At 39.7% G+C, this 18,229-nt stretch overlaps 1 protein-coding gene across 1 annotated transcript in view; it reads right to left on the bottom strand.

The window, feature by feature from the left end:
* Positions 1 to 4,702: 4,702 nt before the first annotated feature.
* Positions 4,703 to 18,229, bottom strand: part of Vrk1 (vaccinia related kinase 1) — a 51,061-nt gene continuing 37,534 nt past the window's right edge. The window contains exons 11-12 of the mRNA XM_023719637.1: positions 9,673 to 9,763; positions 4,703 to 5,090 (exon numbers count right to left, since the gene is read on the bottom strand). Of these exons, the coding sequence (XP_023575405.1) occupies positions 5,059 to 5,090; positions 9,673 to 9,763 (123 nt within the window). The 3' untranslated portion in view covers positions 4,703 to 5,058. The remainder of the gene's footprint in view (positions 5,091 to 9,672; positions 9,764 to 18,229) is intronic.

Raw genomic sequence — 18,229 nt, 5'->3', positions numbered from 1 at the left:
TATTTTATTAAGATGGAGAATGCAGAAAAAATGAAGAGACTCCTATATACATATGAATTACCAAAGCTGAATAAAATACAGCAGTCTCAGTCAATGAAATCAAATATGTAATTAAAAATCTACCAACAGGGGCCGGGAAGATAGCTCAGTAGAATAAGCGCCTGCTTGGCAAACGCAGGGTCCTGAGTTCAATCCCCGATACTGGAGGATATACACAAAGGTCCAGGCCCTGATGGATTCACTACTAAATTACACAACAAATTTAGAGAAGACCTAACGACCATTACTTGTCAAACTTTAAAGGGAAGCAGTATGTTCAAATTCATTCCTGGGAGCACACAGTATCCAGATAACAAAACCAGAGAAGGACACACTAAGAAAGGGAACCATTGTCCAATCTCTGATGAACACAGCTGCAAAAATCCTCAATAAGATACAGGCAAACAACGCAGCAAATCACCAAGGTTATACACACACCGTGACCAAGTGGGATTCATTCCAGGGATATAGGGATGGCTCAACATAAAAATATCAATAAAGGTAATACACCACATTAACAAAGCTAAGCACAAAAATCATATGATCATCTCAACAGATGCACAAAAAGCTTTTGACAAAGTTCAGCACCCGGTTCAAAAAAGTGGAAATGGCTTTATCTCAATCTGATAAAAGTCATATGTGACAAACCAATAGCCAATGCCATACTAAATGGACAAAAACTGACAGCTTTCACTCTAAAATCAGGAACAAGACAAGGATTTGCACTGTCTCCACTCTTATTCAACACAGTCCTGGAAGGTTTAGCCAGAACAACAGACAAGAGAAAGAAACAAACAAAAGGAATAATGGTAGGAGAGGAAGAAGTTAACTTAATATTATTAGCAGATAAGATGGTACTCTACATAGAAGACTCCAAAACCTTCATTTAAAAAAACACTGGATTTAATAAGCAAATTCAGTACCATAACTAAATATGAAGTCAATACTCAAAAATCAACAACCCTTCCTTTACACAAATAACAAAGTCACTGAGAGAGAAATTAGGTAAACAACATCTTTAACAATAGCATTCCAAAAACCGAAATATTTAGGAATCAATCTAACCAAGGATATAAAAGACCTCTACACTGAAAACTACAGTACACTGAAATGGGTATCAGAAAATGGAAAGATATCCCTTGCTCTTGGGTAGGAAGAACTAGTATAGTAAAAATGGCCATACTTCCAAAACTGTTACAGATTTAACATAATTCTGACAAAAATTCCAACAGCATATCTCACAGATTTAGAGAAAACAATCCTAAAATTCATTTGGAACCAGAAGAGACCTACAACAGCAAAGGCAATTCTGTGCAACAACACAAGGCAGGGAGCTTCACAATCCCTGACTTGAAATTATACTATAAAGCTACTGTGATACAAACAGCATGGTACTGGGGGAAAAACCCAGTACCAAAGATCAATGGAACAGATTGGAAGATGCAGACCCAGCTCCATACATAGCCAGCCTTATCTTTGACAAAGATGCCAAACACATTCATTGGAAGAGAGCCTCTCTGATAAACAGTGCTAGAAAAACTGGCTTTACAAATGTTTAAGATTAAAATTGAATCCTTATCTTTAATCATGCACTAAACTAAATTTGAAATGGATCGAAGATATAAATATTAAAGCAGAAACACTAAATCTGCTGGCAGGTAGAAGAGATAAAATTTTGAAGACAATGGTATAGGCAAAGACTTTATGAATAAAACTCTGATCACACAGAACTATCACAAAGAACCAACAACAGGGATCTCTTCTTATTAAAAAGCTTGTGCACAGCAATAGAAACCACCAATAAGAGTCAAGAGACAACCCACAGGGCCGGGGAGATGGCTCAGTGGAATAAGCACTTCCCTGGCAAGCGCAAGGGGCTGAGTTCAATCCCTGGTTCCACCAAAAAAAAAAAAAAAAAAAAAGAGAGAGAGAAAGACAACCCACAAGGGGAGGAAAATGTTTGCCAGCTGTTCCTCAAAGGATTACTACCAGGAACATATAAAGAACTCAAAAAAAAAAAAAGTCCTCCGAAATTTAAAGACCCAATCCAAAAATTGGCATCTGAAATGAATATACATTTCTCAGATGAAGAAATACAAATGGTAAATACATGAAAAAATGTTCAACATTACTAGTACTGGTGATTAGAGACATGCAAATCAAAGTAGCACTGAAATTCCATCTCACCCTGAAAAGAATGGCTATTATTAAGAAATCCATCAATAACAAACGCTGAACGGGCTGTGGGGGAAAAGGAATCCTTCTCCACTGCTGCTGGGAATGTCAGCTGGTGCAACCACTGTGGAAATTAGTGTAGACATTCCTCAAAAAACTAGCACTGGAGGTCACATTTGATCCATCTATTCCCCCTCTGGGGCTCTTCCCAGAAGAATTATGAACGTCATACCACAGTGATGCATGTGCACCTATGCTTATAGCAGCAAAAGTTTTAATGGCTAGATCTTGGAAGCAACTCAAATGTCCATCAACTGAAGAATGGATAAAAAAGATGTGGTCTTTTTAGAGTACCACTCAGCCATAAAGAAAGATAAATTGGAAATTTTTATAATAGATGCAACTTGAGAACATACTCACAAGTGAAACAAACCAGACGCTCATGTGCAAACATATTGTTTCCCCAGTGTAAGAAACTGAAAAAGTAAATAAGATCCAAAACGTATAACAGCTGTTGAAAATGTGAAGAAACTGTTCAAAAGGAAAAAGAAGCTAGAGTGGGGGAAAAGAGAAAAAAAGGGAAAAGCAAAACACACACACACACACACACACACACACCACTATAGCAATCATATATATATATACACGTGTGTGTGTGTATATATGTGTGTGTATACACACACACACACACACATGATAGTTAAGCCAGTAATACTACCATCTTCTCTTACATCATTAAAAAGAAAGTTAATATTTTTTGAACAATTCAATGTATGTATCTTGTATGCTGGATAACTACTTTAAAGATAACAATACATAATGTGTTGACCACTGTTACCCTCCTATTATTTTGTTTTGAAATTTTGTTTTTGGAGCCCAAGAGATGGCTCAATAGAATATGCACTTCCCTGGCAAGCGCAAGGGTCTGAGTTTAATCCCCATTTCTGCAAAAAAAAAAAAAAAAAAAAAGAAAGAAATTTTTATTTTTTTCTTTTTAAAGTTAATTTAAAAAAATAACAGAAGGGGCCAGGGAGATGGCTCAGTGGAATAAAAGCTTCCCTGGCAAGCGCAAGGGCCTGAGTTCAATCCCCAGTTCCACCAAAAAAATTTTTAAAAAATAATAATAATAACAATAATAGATAAAAATCATTGTAAGAAGAAATAAAAAGCAGAGCGGAACAAAGGACACAGTTAATAAATTAAACTGGCTCCTGTGGCCAGTAGTTCTGCATTAATTTCTGTAGTCCCACCAACATAGTAACATTCAAGAAAAGGTGAGCACTTGCTCAAAACAGTACGTGAGGAGGTATTTCTTCTTAATATTTAACCAACAGGTTTTGCTATGTTTTTGTGTTTTGAAAAATAAAAAAGGCTAAGGCATATATACAAAAACACATCACACACATTTTATCCTATTTTAAGCACCAATGTGTTTAACACAGAACATGGGAGCTGATTAAGTGTTACAAATAAACTTGGGACCATAACACTGATGAGTACTACATCTAACATGTGGCAGGAAGTCCTGGCCCTAAACCTACTCTCTATTCCACAACGAAACATAATTCTAGAACATCAGGTGGCATGAGATTAACCTTCAAAAGGAAATCTGCAGATCTGTCTCTTACTATCTAACCATTAGAGTGATAAATACTTCACATGATATGGAGCGATCCACAGCACAGAGCCAAAAGTTAGTCTTTATGTTGGTTTCCTTCCTCAAACCCGGTACAATCCCATTAATTTTTGATACATCCACCTGTCTATGAATTAATATTTCCTTCAAATCAACTCACTTTCTAAAACTGAAATACCTACTTTAGGCTTGACCTAAGCAACAGCGAAACTTAATGTGCCAGTGATGTTTTGAATACATATGAAGGTATTTAAATAAGACTGTGCCCATGCACTACCTAAAACATTGTACATACTACAGGGCTGTTATTCTATCTGCTAGAAAATATATTCACCCCCAATTTCACTAACAAAAGAAATTTTTAGGAATGCTTCTTGAAATTGTTCAGAGATATGTTAAATTCTGAAGTCTGTTCCCAAGACAACTTAAAAACTTGCACATTTCACTTTCTAATCCCTGGAATTCTACTGTGCTTGGTTACTGTAAAAACATCATTTGCTACAAAAATAAAACCTGTAAGAGAAACTGTGTGCAGGAACAATGGGCTGCATAAGGTCAGCTCTCAAGACTTCCTTTAAAGAAGCCAAACGTCACACAATCGCTGACCGGGCCACTGCTCAATAATCTGCTGCCTGGCTGCTCGGCACACTGACGTAACTCTTCTGCAGTCTAACTCTGAAATACTTCCTGTCTTCCAGACACACTGCGCTCACCCCACTCTGCTTTCACAGGCCTGCCCTTTTTGCGCTCCTATCCTTCACAGCAGGGGCTCCAAAATTGCTTACTATGACTATGAAGAACAAAATCCACACAAACCAACCTTATTGCCACAGCAAGTTGTTGTTTGTATTGAGCAAAAATGACCTTTATTTCAAGTTTTGCATTTCCTTAAAAGTGAAGATTCTGTCCAACAATTTTTAGCCACTCTGGGAAATGCACAATGATTGGGAAAGTAGATTCCAAGCAATTTTTCTCATATGCCCACCTGAACTATTTGACCACTTAGTGCACATAACTTGAAGATTCTGAAATTTATAAACTAGCCTCTATTAATTGTACAACGTATTCATTTAATGAAAAAGCTTGTTTCAAAGACAAAGGTTTTAATTATTACACCCACCCCACAACACTCACATGAAAACAAAGCAAAACACAAATGGAGAAAAAGTCAAATGAAAATGGAGAAAAGTTGTTCTGAGCCATGTGATTTACTTCTGGATTCTTTTTCGGGTTCTTGAACCTTGAAAAACAAAAGTAATATCAACAGTCATAAAATTACAAAGCACAAAAAGAAACATGAACATTCTACACACAATTATTAATAATTTAAAATGCATCTGACTCTCATCGTTTGTGGAGGTGAAGTTCGCACAAAGGCAGAGCTACTAATATCCTGAAAATCTCAGGAAATGGCTGATTTTTTAAATATGTAAAAAATATGCTAACGAAATCTACTTTCTAGTCTTAATCCATATAAGGCCTCCACCGGTTAAAAAACCAAAACATAGTTTGTTGGTACTGAAATATCACCACCACCCCATTTTTTTCATAAAAAAACATTAAGTCCAAATGTAAACGACAGTAGGCACAGACCCCTTGGGAGGAAGCAAGGATGGCAGGCATGGTATGAGGAACAAGGAATTTTATTTTAAGCAAGTTGCTTTTTAAAGCCTATTACCTAGGCTTTTTAACACAGGCAAATACTAGACTTCGTGCTAAAATAAACGCAGTCTTTTCCACCACAAATCAGGCAGATTCCAGTCAAGCAGCCTCCCAAAAGGCATGTAGCATGTGATCCCAGGTGGCAGCTCCTAGGGAGGCCCCCTGCCCAGTACTCTGGGGTTGGAAAAGACCCCTCACTCTCTCCCCTGGGTGGGGGCCCTCCCAACTCTCCCCCACTCTGCCTCCAGCTGTGGGAGCAGCACAGGAAGGCTACACCACAGCAGACCCCTGGCCCAGAGCTGGCACAAGGTGTGGCTATTCCTTCCCACGCCCCAACTTCTCTCTGCCAGGGAGAGAAGGGGCATCAGAGTGAGAGCAGCCCGGCTCTCCTACTCAGCGAAGGCACTGAGCCACAGGAGACCCAACAGTTCTTCTCTAAAGAACAAAACACTCTCGGAATCCGGGACAAAATTTCTATCACATGCATGTAATGGTAAACAGCTCTAAAGGTTTTCTGCTTATGGGCTTAGTTACTTAAAAAGTAACTTTTTACCCCCAAGATACAGTTTCTAATCAATTTTCATATAGTTTAATTATAGCAAGCTTTGAACTTATATGACTATTTTTTTCTCTTGCCACTAATAATACGTAGTATAAATAATACGGTTCTTTCAGCAATTAGGTTTTTCAATTTTTGTGATACAACGTTCTATTAAAAATATTCTGTGACAGATTTCTAGGGCTTTCTTTCCAAAATTTTGAAATTAACTCTGCATTTGACTGCAAGATTGACATAACTGGATACCAAGAATCCATCAATAACTAATACTATACCATCTCCTTTCAATGGAGTATGGATCTCTGGGCACACTACAAAGGACACTGAAGCAATCATACAGCTATTGTTCAAGCAGCACCATTCTCAAAAATGGTCTTGTACATTCTACTTTTAAATTTTGCTGCTTTATTCCCTTTAATATAGACTTCCAAGTTTCTCACTGTGACTCGAAATGAATGCTATCACCGCCTGGAATTTACTATATAATCATTCTAAGAGCCTTAGATACTGCTCTGTGTATCAATGCAGTATTTTCTCTATTGTTACAGAAAACACTATTTTGTGTCTTTGATTTAAAATATAATTGTCTTCATAAGGTCCTTGGGTTCAATCATAAGAATAAGGTGTACAATTTTATATCTGAAAAATAACATATACAAGTTTGAGGTATTCATTCTTGTAATGGATAACATAAAAAAACAAGTGGAAAATTTCTTTCTAGAGTGCCCTTAAAAATATCTATTCCCTAACCTGTCATGCTTCCCCAAAGAATCCTCAGGAATGGCCCAAAATCCATGGTACTTTAAAAATAATACCAGTGAGAGTCGAGAGCAGTCTCCATTTTGCGAACAGGAGGGACAAGTGTACTAGCCATAAATATCATGGCTACATTAACTAATTTTAGTACAGTTCTGAAATATTGGCATGGTTCTAAAATGCCAGACTATGCATGGCTTTCTAAGGCTTATCATTTTGTGAGAGGAAAAATTACTTGCAGCAAATAACCAAATTTTCTCAATTGGTAAAAATTATGCCTTGCATAAAAATAAAAGGATTAGAGGCCTCTGTTCTTCTTGAAAACCACCCTGTCCCCCATCTCTTTTTCTGAGAAAGCCCACACAATACCCACACAGAAAGCTTTCAGAATGTGTTCTTACACAATAGACCCCCAGCTATTCTAAATGAGTTTAGGTATATCAAGAAAATTATACACGTTTTTAAAATGGTCTAAATAGATATTAAAGGAAAGTTGCTCCCATTTTGCGAGGTACAGCATTCTGAAAGATCACACAGTGAGAAAAATCTCTTACCATATTGTAAACCATAAATTGTGTTTGAAAATAAAATTGTTAATGAAGAAACTGACATTTCTAAAGCTGCAGTTAAGAGGTAGCTATTCTTAAAACACATTTATGACACAAAATCTAAAGCCCTAAAACAAAATTCACTGAAATGTATTATATATTTCTTAAAAATTTAAAAAGATTCAAGATAATATGTCTTCTCCTTCAAGTTACCTTAAACTGATATATATATGTAAATATATATATATAATTTTTTGAAACATGAACCCTTGTTCCCCCCCCAAAGGAGTAACATTTTACAATCTCAGGCATTATTACTTTTTAATGAATACTCTGATAGTAAGAGGAAAATAGAAATTCAGTGTTGATATGAAGGAGAATCTGATCATTCTTTGTCATCTTTAAGTTTTATATCAAAAATATGAATTTGTTTTCCTTCAAATTATGAGCCTACTCTCTTCTAATCCATAAAATAAAAATACTACTGTATTTTCCTACAGAAATAACCATCAATACAAGGAGCTTATAGTAAAATTTTAGGCACTGTAAACATTTTTTCACAGTTACACTAGAATTTAAAATCATTTATCCATCAAAACAAATATGTTGGGTGCCCATTAGCAAAGTTCAGGCGCAGAAGCCCGCGGGGAGCAGAGAGCCAGAGTCTCCCGCACAGGGGACTGGGCTTCCCTCAGCGGGCGTCAGCCACACCAGATCAGGGCAGGGGCCCTGCTACCCTAAAACTGGCAGGCTTAAAATTCAAGAGATTTTGTAAAAACTAAGACTGCTGCTGTCTGTACAAACGCTCCTCAATTTCACTCCCCTTCACTGCCCTTGCTGCGGCCAGCCTCTGGCTGAGACACGCCTAGATACATCGCTCCTCGGACCTCCTCATTTCCTAACAATGAAAGGAACCAGACAGGGAGATGGGTAAACACAACAAAACAGTAGCAAAAAGAAGATGTAGCAGAAGAAGAGAAGATGTACAAAAAGGTTTGTAAGAGACTTCAAAACCTTTAGCCTCCAGAGTTAAACTGGCCACACTCTCCTTCAGGGATCTCAAGAATTCTCTAAGTGAGTGCAGTTAGCCCTAAGGATGTTCTAGCCATAACAGTGATGAAAAAATGCTAATAAAGCCACGATAAAGACGATTCTCTTCAAGCTACATCCAGCGCTTTCCATACACATGCACCAGCACCGGAGCTGAAAAGAAGGTTCACATACAGCATGGGCCATTTTTACCAGAAGCAAGCCTTCTCATTAAAAATCAAGAAGTATTTCAGGGGCCAGTGAGATAGCTCAGCGGGCTAAGTGCCTGCTTAGGAGAGACCGCACATGGTGGTGCACGCCTGTAATCCCAGAGCTGGGGAGGCTGAAACAGGTGGGTCACTAAGAGTCCAAGCTTTATAGTGAGACCCTGTACCAAATACATTTTAAAAAAAAAAGTATTTTAGGACCTGAGGCAAGAGGACCAGCCTGGGCTACAAAGTGAGCTCAAGGCCAGCCTGAACTGCAGAGTAAGACCCTGTCTCAAGAAGATGAAAAGTTAATTAGTTAATTAAAAATAAATAGATCAACAAAATGCAGAAAGATAGTAGAGAAATCTTTTCTTAAAAATGTACTTTGGCAGAAATCAATCTCTCCTTACTAAGCCAAGTGCAGCAGCATCATTTATGAAACCCTGAGCACACTTCCCAGCTGTTCCTTCAGCACTCCGGCTTGAAGTCCAGCCTAGTTCTGCCGCTGTGCAGACGATGCCTTGCTAATGTCATTTCTGGAGCTACCCACTACTGCAAGTGCCTGTGGCACGAGCTTATAAGGCTTGTGTACCAAGTACTGGGAAAAGTGACAATATGGAGTTTTAATTCTGTGTCCTCTTGGGTTGGCAGACTATGGGGTGCAGGTGGGCAACTCAGGTAAGTGGAGGTCTGCAGCAGTAACAGAGCTAGCTGCTTGCTGTCTGACCTCTGACTTCATTATCATTCCCAGAGCCAGAAGGGTGAGCTGGAGGGGGCAAGAGTTCTAGACTCTGCAGCTCACCCCTCACAACAGCTTTACAGCACTCTCATGCTTCAAATCCGCAGAATGAGTGCTTCCCTAGTCCCAACTTCATTATTAACTTGCGAAGAACATAATGTATGTAGAGAAGACAACAGGATACTAGACAAATATAAGATCTACTTATATATTTTATTTTAAAACATCCAAATGTTATGACCAATGTCAGCCCCTTATCGAGCAGGAGGAAATGCAGTTTGTGCCTTATACTGGAAAGATACACAAACTGTTCAACTTACGTGTCTGTGGGACCTCCTCCACCTGGGAATCGGAGTGCTCCATCTCCTCCACACTGGATGCCAGGCTTTCCTCCATGTCTGTCTTTCTCTTCTTGTACATAAAAATTTAAAAGACAGAGATGTAGTCTGCTGGTCAAAAAAGTACATACATAGACTGTCCATGGGTTAGTACATAAGTGGATGCATGGAAGTGTGGCTGTGCAAATCTACAGGAAGAAGGCTCAGAACTCCAGGCTGTGGTCATCTAAAGAACGAGTAAGACACTGCCCAGCTAAAACTGGCCTGCACCGTGCGGGCCTTTGCTATGCCCACCTCCCACTGGTTAGCTTTACATAGTTCATCTCCAAAAGCTATGCTTTAATGGTGAGCACTGACCACAGAGAAATCCCCTCACTTTGTTTTGGGAAACAAAATGTTTCCCAAGCCTGCTCTCAATCACTCACTCGGACCAGGGATAATGTTGACATTTATAGTGCAACGATGACATGTTTCTCATAATTATTAAAGTAATTATAAGTTTAAATAAGACGGTAATCCTTTACTATATATGCCTTAACGGGACAAAACTCTTATAACATCAAAAACTGCTGGGATTCCCCACTATCCGCTTGGGCCTCTTCTTCCATTATCCTCCAAGCTGAGTGTCACTTGAGAGCTGAGGCGTATTTCCCATCACTTTCCACTCTTCTCAAACACTAACTCAGTGTCCTTTGCTATGTCCACTACCCCGACATCTCCTGGGCACTATGCCTGGCAGTGCACATGTAGTCTCTGCACTCTGGGAAATGGAGGAAGGAAGATCACAAGTCACAGCCCAGCCGGGGCAATTCAGTGACACTGTCTCAAAATAAAACTAACACAAACAAAAATCTTCTAACTAGGCCAGTCTTGTGTCAAATCTTGAAATCACTTATCATCATTCTGGGTAGGTATATAGGTATAATTACAAAGGGACATTAGCAACAAATATAAAACAATTAAATTTTTGTAAAACTTTTTTTGTAAATTTTTGTAAAACCCTGTAATTTCAAACTTGAACGTGCAAATATCCAAGTTTTAATGTAAACTTTCTCGAAGTTACCTAAAATAAGCTTGTGCCACCTAAAGTACATGTGCACCAGTTAAGAAACCATCCAATAGGTCCCCAATTTGAGATTCACAATGCAACAGAAAACCCTCATTTCTATTTTTTAACAATTAATGCTAGGTAAACCTTCATCTGAGAATGTTCTTTGCTGTAGGCCATTCCATGTACAGCTATGAGAGACGCTAGTGCCTGCTGACAGAACACTGCTCTTTCATCTAACGGCAACTACTCCAAACAGAGCAACGTGTGAAAGCTGAACCCTCTCTGAGCTACACTCTTGAAGTTGCCAAATGGTCAGAACCGTGGCTGTGTGCTACACTTAATCCCACTGCCTGAAAACACGCTTAAGGTAGCTGTGAGATCAGAACTCAGAGATACCCATCGTGCTCCCAGAGAAAATGTTTCACAGAAACAAAAACAACTCGACTAAACCTGAAGAATCCAAAAGGCATTCATTTGGCAGACTGGTATCTAGGGGTACTGCTCCTCAACAAGAGCTGGAAGAGTGGCTCTAACTTCACATAACTGATGAGAGAAAGGAGAGTGCCTTACATCTTTCTTTTCCAAAGTGTTGCTTCATGATTACCATCTAAGCCCTGCTGGGCTGAACAGATTGGTTCGATAATTACATACAATAACTGCAGTGGGCAGGTAACCCTCAGCTGGCACAGGGCAGCTCCCCTGTGAGAACTTCCATATGCAAACTGCACTGATGGAGTGCATTAGGTGCATCTTTCCTGCCGGTGCACAGGCCTGATTAACGCCAGCCAAGACTCCAAGGTTAGCATGTCAGCAGATTTGTGATGCATTAGGCAGGAATAAACACAGACACTTTTGTTCGTTCAGACCAAAATTAAGGAGGAATATTTCAGTACTATATTGCTTTGCATACAGGGGAAAATACATTTTCCAGTTTTTACAGGGCAGATTTTAAAATGCTTATTATAAAAGGAGCTATCCAACATTATCTACCCAAGACTTAGTACACTCGTCTTGTTTTCAAGCTTATTTAATAAAAAGGAGCTATCTTAATCTCCATGCAGGTAAATTACATAGGAATGAAAATAAGACAGCATTCAACCAACAAAAGGAACGCAGGTGCTTTAAGCAGCATGCTTTAGGGAAAGCACTAAATTCCACTAAACCACACTTCAGCCAGTAGCTATGGTCCAGCACTTCTGACAATACAAACACTTTGGATAGGAAAAGCCACTGGTCCAAAGACTATCAGCTAAACCATAAAACTAGACCCTTAAGGTTAACAGAATTAAGTACGTGATTCATTTTTTAAAGCAATGAGTAAACTCTCAAAACAATCTGTTGCCAGGTCCCTTCTTCTGAGGGTATCTAAACGTTGCATTGCTGTTATCTGTCAACACCCGCAGGCTTCAGACGGTGCACATGTCGGGTCCCTTTGAAGAGAAGATGGCTTTCCACAGAGACTATGTTAATCTCTGGACTGCTCTACATCAGGTCTCACAGGTGCCTTTATTTGTATTTGTAAGTGAAACCAAAACATCGTGTGACACACAAGCACAACTCACAAAACACATGGACAATAATGTTTTCTTTTAATTCAGCACAGCTAAAATATATTTAAATTTTTATTTCAAAGGGCATTAGTGTATGTATTGCACATTACATTTTTGAAGTGTTCAGATATGCTAGGTTAAAATTTAGTTAATTAGCAGCTTCTCACTTCCAATTTAGGAACAGTAAGACACATCAGCCAGATGCATTTGGACTGATAATTTCCTAATAGTCTAAACACTGACTGGAGACCAATAAAGCTGTTTCAACAGAAAAGAGAACTAAAATGTTTAGATGCAAAACCACAGACCAACTCTCTGTTTCCCAAGGAAAACACAGAGCAATCACCTCCCAAGGCTTTGGGTAGCCTCTAAGAAAAGCCCATCAGACTCATGGCTGCAGTTACAACCGAGGCTGCAGGCAGCACTCTGGGGTCCCCTGCCCCTCTTACAATGTTCATGTAAGTTTAGTTTAAAAACTGAGAATAGAAAACCTAAAAATTTTAAATGTTTGCCACGTGTCAAAGAACTGAAAACAAACAGGTGACTGCCCACATCACTTGCCACTGGGAGTCACCATGCAAAAGTTTACAATTTATAAATTGGTATTATGATGTTATTCACTCAAGAGTAACTAAAAACAGGGCTGGGGAGATGGCTCAGTGGTCCAAGTGCCTGCCTGGCAAGCGCAAGGTCCTGGGTTTGATCCCTGGTACCACATGCTGTGCTGCCCCCGAAACCAGGCCTAGTGGTGCACACCTGTAATCACAGAGCTGAGGTGGCTGAGACAGGAGGATCACTACGAGCCTGAGCTGCACAGCGAGACCCTGTACCAAATACAAAAACGCATAAAGTGTAACTAAAAACAAAAGACACAGTCCATCCTCCATGAAGAGCAAATACACATGCTCTACCAGAACATTTACAAGTAAGAGAAGAAAACCAAAGAGAGCCTGCTTGGTGTCTTTCAGCTGCCAGCGGCAAACAGACCAGAGATCAGAGCTCCTCGCGCTTACTGAACACTCCCTTTCCTCAGAAACCATGCTGACCCCTAAGTGACTTCTGAGACTGGAGCAGCATTTCTTGTTGTAGGGCTTTTACTTCAATGCATTTTCTGAAAGAGGCCTCGTATGCTCCACACCACCACCTTCATGGCCCTCTGCACTTCCGGCCTATCCATCGCAAGCTCGAGGGCACAGGCAAAGGCTTCCTCTGCATTCTAACCCTTGCTGAGCCCAGTGCACAGTTTTACACATAAACATCTAGGATCGGCACCTGTAGAGCAACTATTCAACTACTGTTACAATAAGAAAGCAATCATTCTGGTATCTTATAAGCAGTCCCTCAAAAGCTAATATTTAAATGGATCTTAAATAATCAGAAATATGTTTTAAGGTTTATCAATAGAACTATGGAAAAAAAAGAAATACGTTCTAAGAAAACACAGGATAATGTCAGTTAAAATCAAGAGAAAAAAGTGAAAAGATGGAAAATGGGTTAGGAAATGAGTGTGTGACTTAAACAGGCAGACAAACCTGAAGCATAAACATACCCTGCTCTACAGCTCTGACGTGCTTTATTGTCTGAAGCAGGTTCATCCACAAAGACAGCAGTAAGAACAGTGAGTGCTGTGACGTCCCCTGAACAGAGGAAGGCACAGACCGTCGCCAGCACCACACAAGAGCACCGCAGGTGCTAAGAATGCACCAGACTCCACTCTCCCGGGAGTAAGAGATGCAGTACTCTAAACACATGCAAGTTTTTATAGAAACATTAAACACACATACATGTTCAGTTTCCGCAATTGTTCACTGTCCTGTCAACCAGGTAAAAATATCTCTAGAGTGTTCCATGGGGATGAGTCTGCTCTCACACACACACTGTTGCCCCACTCCCATACAATTTCATTCAGTGCAACGACAGTCCATATGCACATTTAACACAAACAGGAAGTCAACCCTTGATTTTTGTCTGTTTCATTTGCTGTTTATTTGTTTAAAGTTAGATCTTTCTTCCACAGACACTTCTACTTATCTATTCTGGAGGCTGAAACAGGACATATAACCTACATAATTTTGCTATTACTAGGTCTGGGAAAAAGTTTAGCACAAGGAAATGCTTAAATACATGGCTTACAGAAAGTTTGGGGTGCTGATGCTCTTTAACTTATAAAATCATGAAAATCTAAGAATACTGTAATTATTTGAAAATAATACATTAAAAAATGACAGTTAATCCATTTGAGCATGCTTTCATGAGGGCTGCTAGAGTAAGTAACTTGAGCACACGTCAGCCAACGTCTACCAGAACCGGCTGCTCCCTCCACGGCCGGAACACTGTTGATCGAAAGCACTGCTTTCATAAAGCAGGCATGAACTGTCTGTCTGCCTGCTTGGTGCACATGCATGTCCCAACTGCGGGACAGCCCTGCTGGCATTCACTGTCCTAGGAAGAACACCAGAGGAACAGAAACGCTGACAAACAACTAACCCTGGACCATGGGACCTACAGGAGTGCCTGCGTGAGAACCTGCTATCAGCAAAATGTCACAGAATAACAACTACTGCAGCCTAATCTCCCACTGGCATTTGCAACACGGAGTCCCACAGTGGGCTGCTGAGACTGAAGCGGCCATTCACACCAGAAAGTCTGTGACACTTCCAACAGGAGCAAATGTGCAGTTGTTCAGGAAGCTGAATCACATCCCAGAGATTCAGTGAGCAAAGATCAAGAGGACTAATCACACCAGTCTTCTCTGTGTTGTAGAATCAACATGGTACCTCTTCACTCAGTTTTACCGGGGCTTTCACCACTGGCACCACTAACATCACAAGCCTTAGCCAAGTGAGGGAACTGTAAGGCCAACTGATGGGGAAAGGCGAATGGTTCAACAGTCACGCCGTAGCTCTAGTATTTGATGCCTCCAATCGCTGGGAAATTTTTTAAGTGCCTTGAGACTCTGAGGAAATTCCCTGAACATTTAATGGTGGTGGTGCGGCCAAGACAAGCCGTACAGCCTCTCTTGAGCTTTCGTTTCATCCTTTATAAAAAGATGGGTCTCATGTGGATGCTACAAAGCATGTAAAAGAATTCACAAGTCCTTACAGACCATACAGTATCACATAAATGTTTATGATAACCTAAAGTTTAGAAGGCTGAGAGCCTACCGCCAATACTAGGTTGTCTGAAGATTTCTCAGGAAACAAAAATCAAAGATTCCAATAGTACTTATAAAAATACTTATAATTTAACTTTATTTGTAATTATAATCTTAATATTACTTATAACATTTATAAATATTTCCGTGCAAACCAACCTCCTATATAGCAGTGGGTATTTAACTGATCTCAAGCTAGAAACAAACAAGTTTCTCACAAAACATAGAAAGCTATATTTGAGTTACTATAAAAAATACACTGCCTGATCCTCTCTCCATTAATTTATGTTCACAAAACACCTAACTCTGAAATACACAAATAGAAAACAACAGACAGACTCTCATGGTCAGAAGTCCTCTGTTTTATGTCAATTGCCTTTTATCCTCCTCCAGTTAAAAGTATCAGGGAAAATGTTAATAACTCATTAATTTGAGTTATATGTTTTACTATCCGTAGTTATGAAGCTACATTTGGAGTTTTTATTTCACAGTAATTACCATCTTGTCATTTGTTGCAAAAAAATCAACTTTTACTAATTCACAAGCATTTATTATTCAAAACAATCTACAACACATATACTCATCAAAACCAGGCTTCACTCACACCTGCCTAATAAGTGCTCTATCTCATAATTCAACTTATAAGGATGTATGATGCTAGCTCTAAGGAGGGAGTGTTAAGAGATTCAAATGAAAACATTCCATGTTACTTTCATGCTATCAAGCCAGAGAGACGAGAAAATAAATAGTAAGTGAATGAAAAGCAGTAACAACGGCAGCACAGTCACCTAGCGACCACTCGCTATGCGCCTGCCACTACTCTGCGCACTCTGTACATCTCTCTCAGCCTCCTAACAGCCCACACACGGAAGACATTACCATTCCTGCACAAGTCTGTTGTTTTAAATTCGTCCCTTATTAAAAATAAATGTACCAAAATGTTTAATATTCCCTATAAACTGGTCATAATATAAAAAAAAGTGGATTCACTTAATTTTGAGTACTTCTTATAAGCATGACCCTTTATGACTTCAACAAATAAAATCAGGGGCCGGGGAGATGGCTCAGTGGAATAAGCGCTTCCCTGGCAAGCACAAAGGCCTGAGTTCAATCCCCGGTTCCGCAAAAAATAAAATAAAATAAAATAAAATCCCCTGGGCACCATTTAAGGCATTTACGTGATACCAAATTTCCTTCCATTATCTCTTCTAGCGAGGTACTTACATGTACAACAATCAAAACAGGATGCATGTGTTCTGCCCACATACAAACAACTGGGAACAGAGCTGATAAATACCACTATTTAAAATCTAAAATGCCCAATATCTGCTATTTATAAAGGGCTGTTCTTTGCAAGGAAGCTAGAATTCAGACACTGAAAATCTGATTTGCAGCGGTTCGCAAGTTCATTAGAATCACTCAGAAAGCTTTAAAAATTTCCTGAGAGACAGGCTGTAATCTCAGCTACTTGGGAGGCTGAGGAGAAAGATTCCAAGTTCAAGGCCAGCTTGGGCAACTTGGAATAACAAGTAAATAACAAATAAAAGGGGCTGGGGATATAGTGCAGAGGGACCAACATTCCTGGCTGGGTACAAACTGCAGTACCACCACAAAAAAAATGTTTTCTTTTCTAAGACCTGGATCCCATCCTGATAGCTCTTGAGTTCACTCATCTGGACAGCACAACCCAGGTAGTGGGCTTTTTAAAAGCAGTTGGTGATTCTAATGTGCAACCCTGGGGGCCACTCAAGCCCTATAAACACATACATATGACCCACAGGACAGGGGCCAAAGAGCCTGCCCAAACCACACAAAGGATCTGAAGAAGAAGTCTAACATCCAAACACACAAACTGTCCAGCCACAAGTCCCTCAGTCCCCTGAAGTCGCTAGCAGTACACACTCTTAATGAAGCTACATGAAATTAACAGCTAAACAGGCATTTTGGTTTGGGCTGAGGAATGTGTTATTAAAATTAGTCAATCAAAATATATGAACAGATAGTAATGATGGACAAAGTTCAAGGGGAATCACAGAATCAGAAAGATAGTCAACTAAGAAGAACTAAGAAAAAGTCATACTATTCTCAAACAGATTTAAACTTAGGCTATCACATCAATAAATACAAGTAAGCAGAAGCAGCCAACTCCCTTGCAACCGGACTAAAACAACAGATGAGACAGGCGCACCAGAAGGCTATGGAAGGTTACAACAGGAAAAGAACACTCCTGGAAGAAGTGAGGAGCTGTGTACCCTGGACACCGGCTGCCATAGTTCCCAGCTCCTCAGCAGGCATTCCTAAAGAGAGAGGGGAGATAGGGAAGCGAAGCCCTGACTCAGACACACTGTGGAGAGCTGGAGATGGGCACCAAGTGTCACAGCCAACTAGGGCCCACCAAGTACCAAGGAGGATAAGTGACTTTTAAAGCAAAATGAAATGTGCAGTTATTGTAGAATCCCAGTATACAGAAAAGCAAGAAGCTTCAAGAGTGAATAAAATAGAAATCTAATAAAAATGAACAAACAATGGTAGTAGATAACAAAACACTGCCTTCAAATCAAGAACTCAGGCAGTCAAATTTCTCTTCAGCTAAACACAGACATTTTTGGACTTTCCACGATTTAAAAAAACTTACCATCTTTAGGCTCTTTTTTAAAAAAATTACTTAAGCATAAACTCTGAAAAATAAACCTAAGAGAGCATAGAAAACAGGAAAAAATGGGTCCTAGCCCAGGTCTGGTGAGTGTGCGGAGAGCTTCCTGCTACCCTGCGCCGGCGGGGCCG

The sequence above is a fragment of the Octodon degus genome, unplaced genomic scaffold (genome assembly GCF_000260255.1).
Source record: "Octodon degus isolate 3935 unplaced genomic scaffold, OctDeg1.0 scaffold00070, whole genome shotgun sequence".
NCBI lineage: Eukaryota > Metazoa > Chordata > Mammalia > Rodentia > Octodontidae > Octodon > Octodon degus.
Note: the sequence above shows the minus strand (reverse complement) of the source record. Positions and strands in the feature narration are given on the sequence as shown.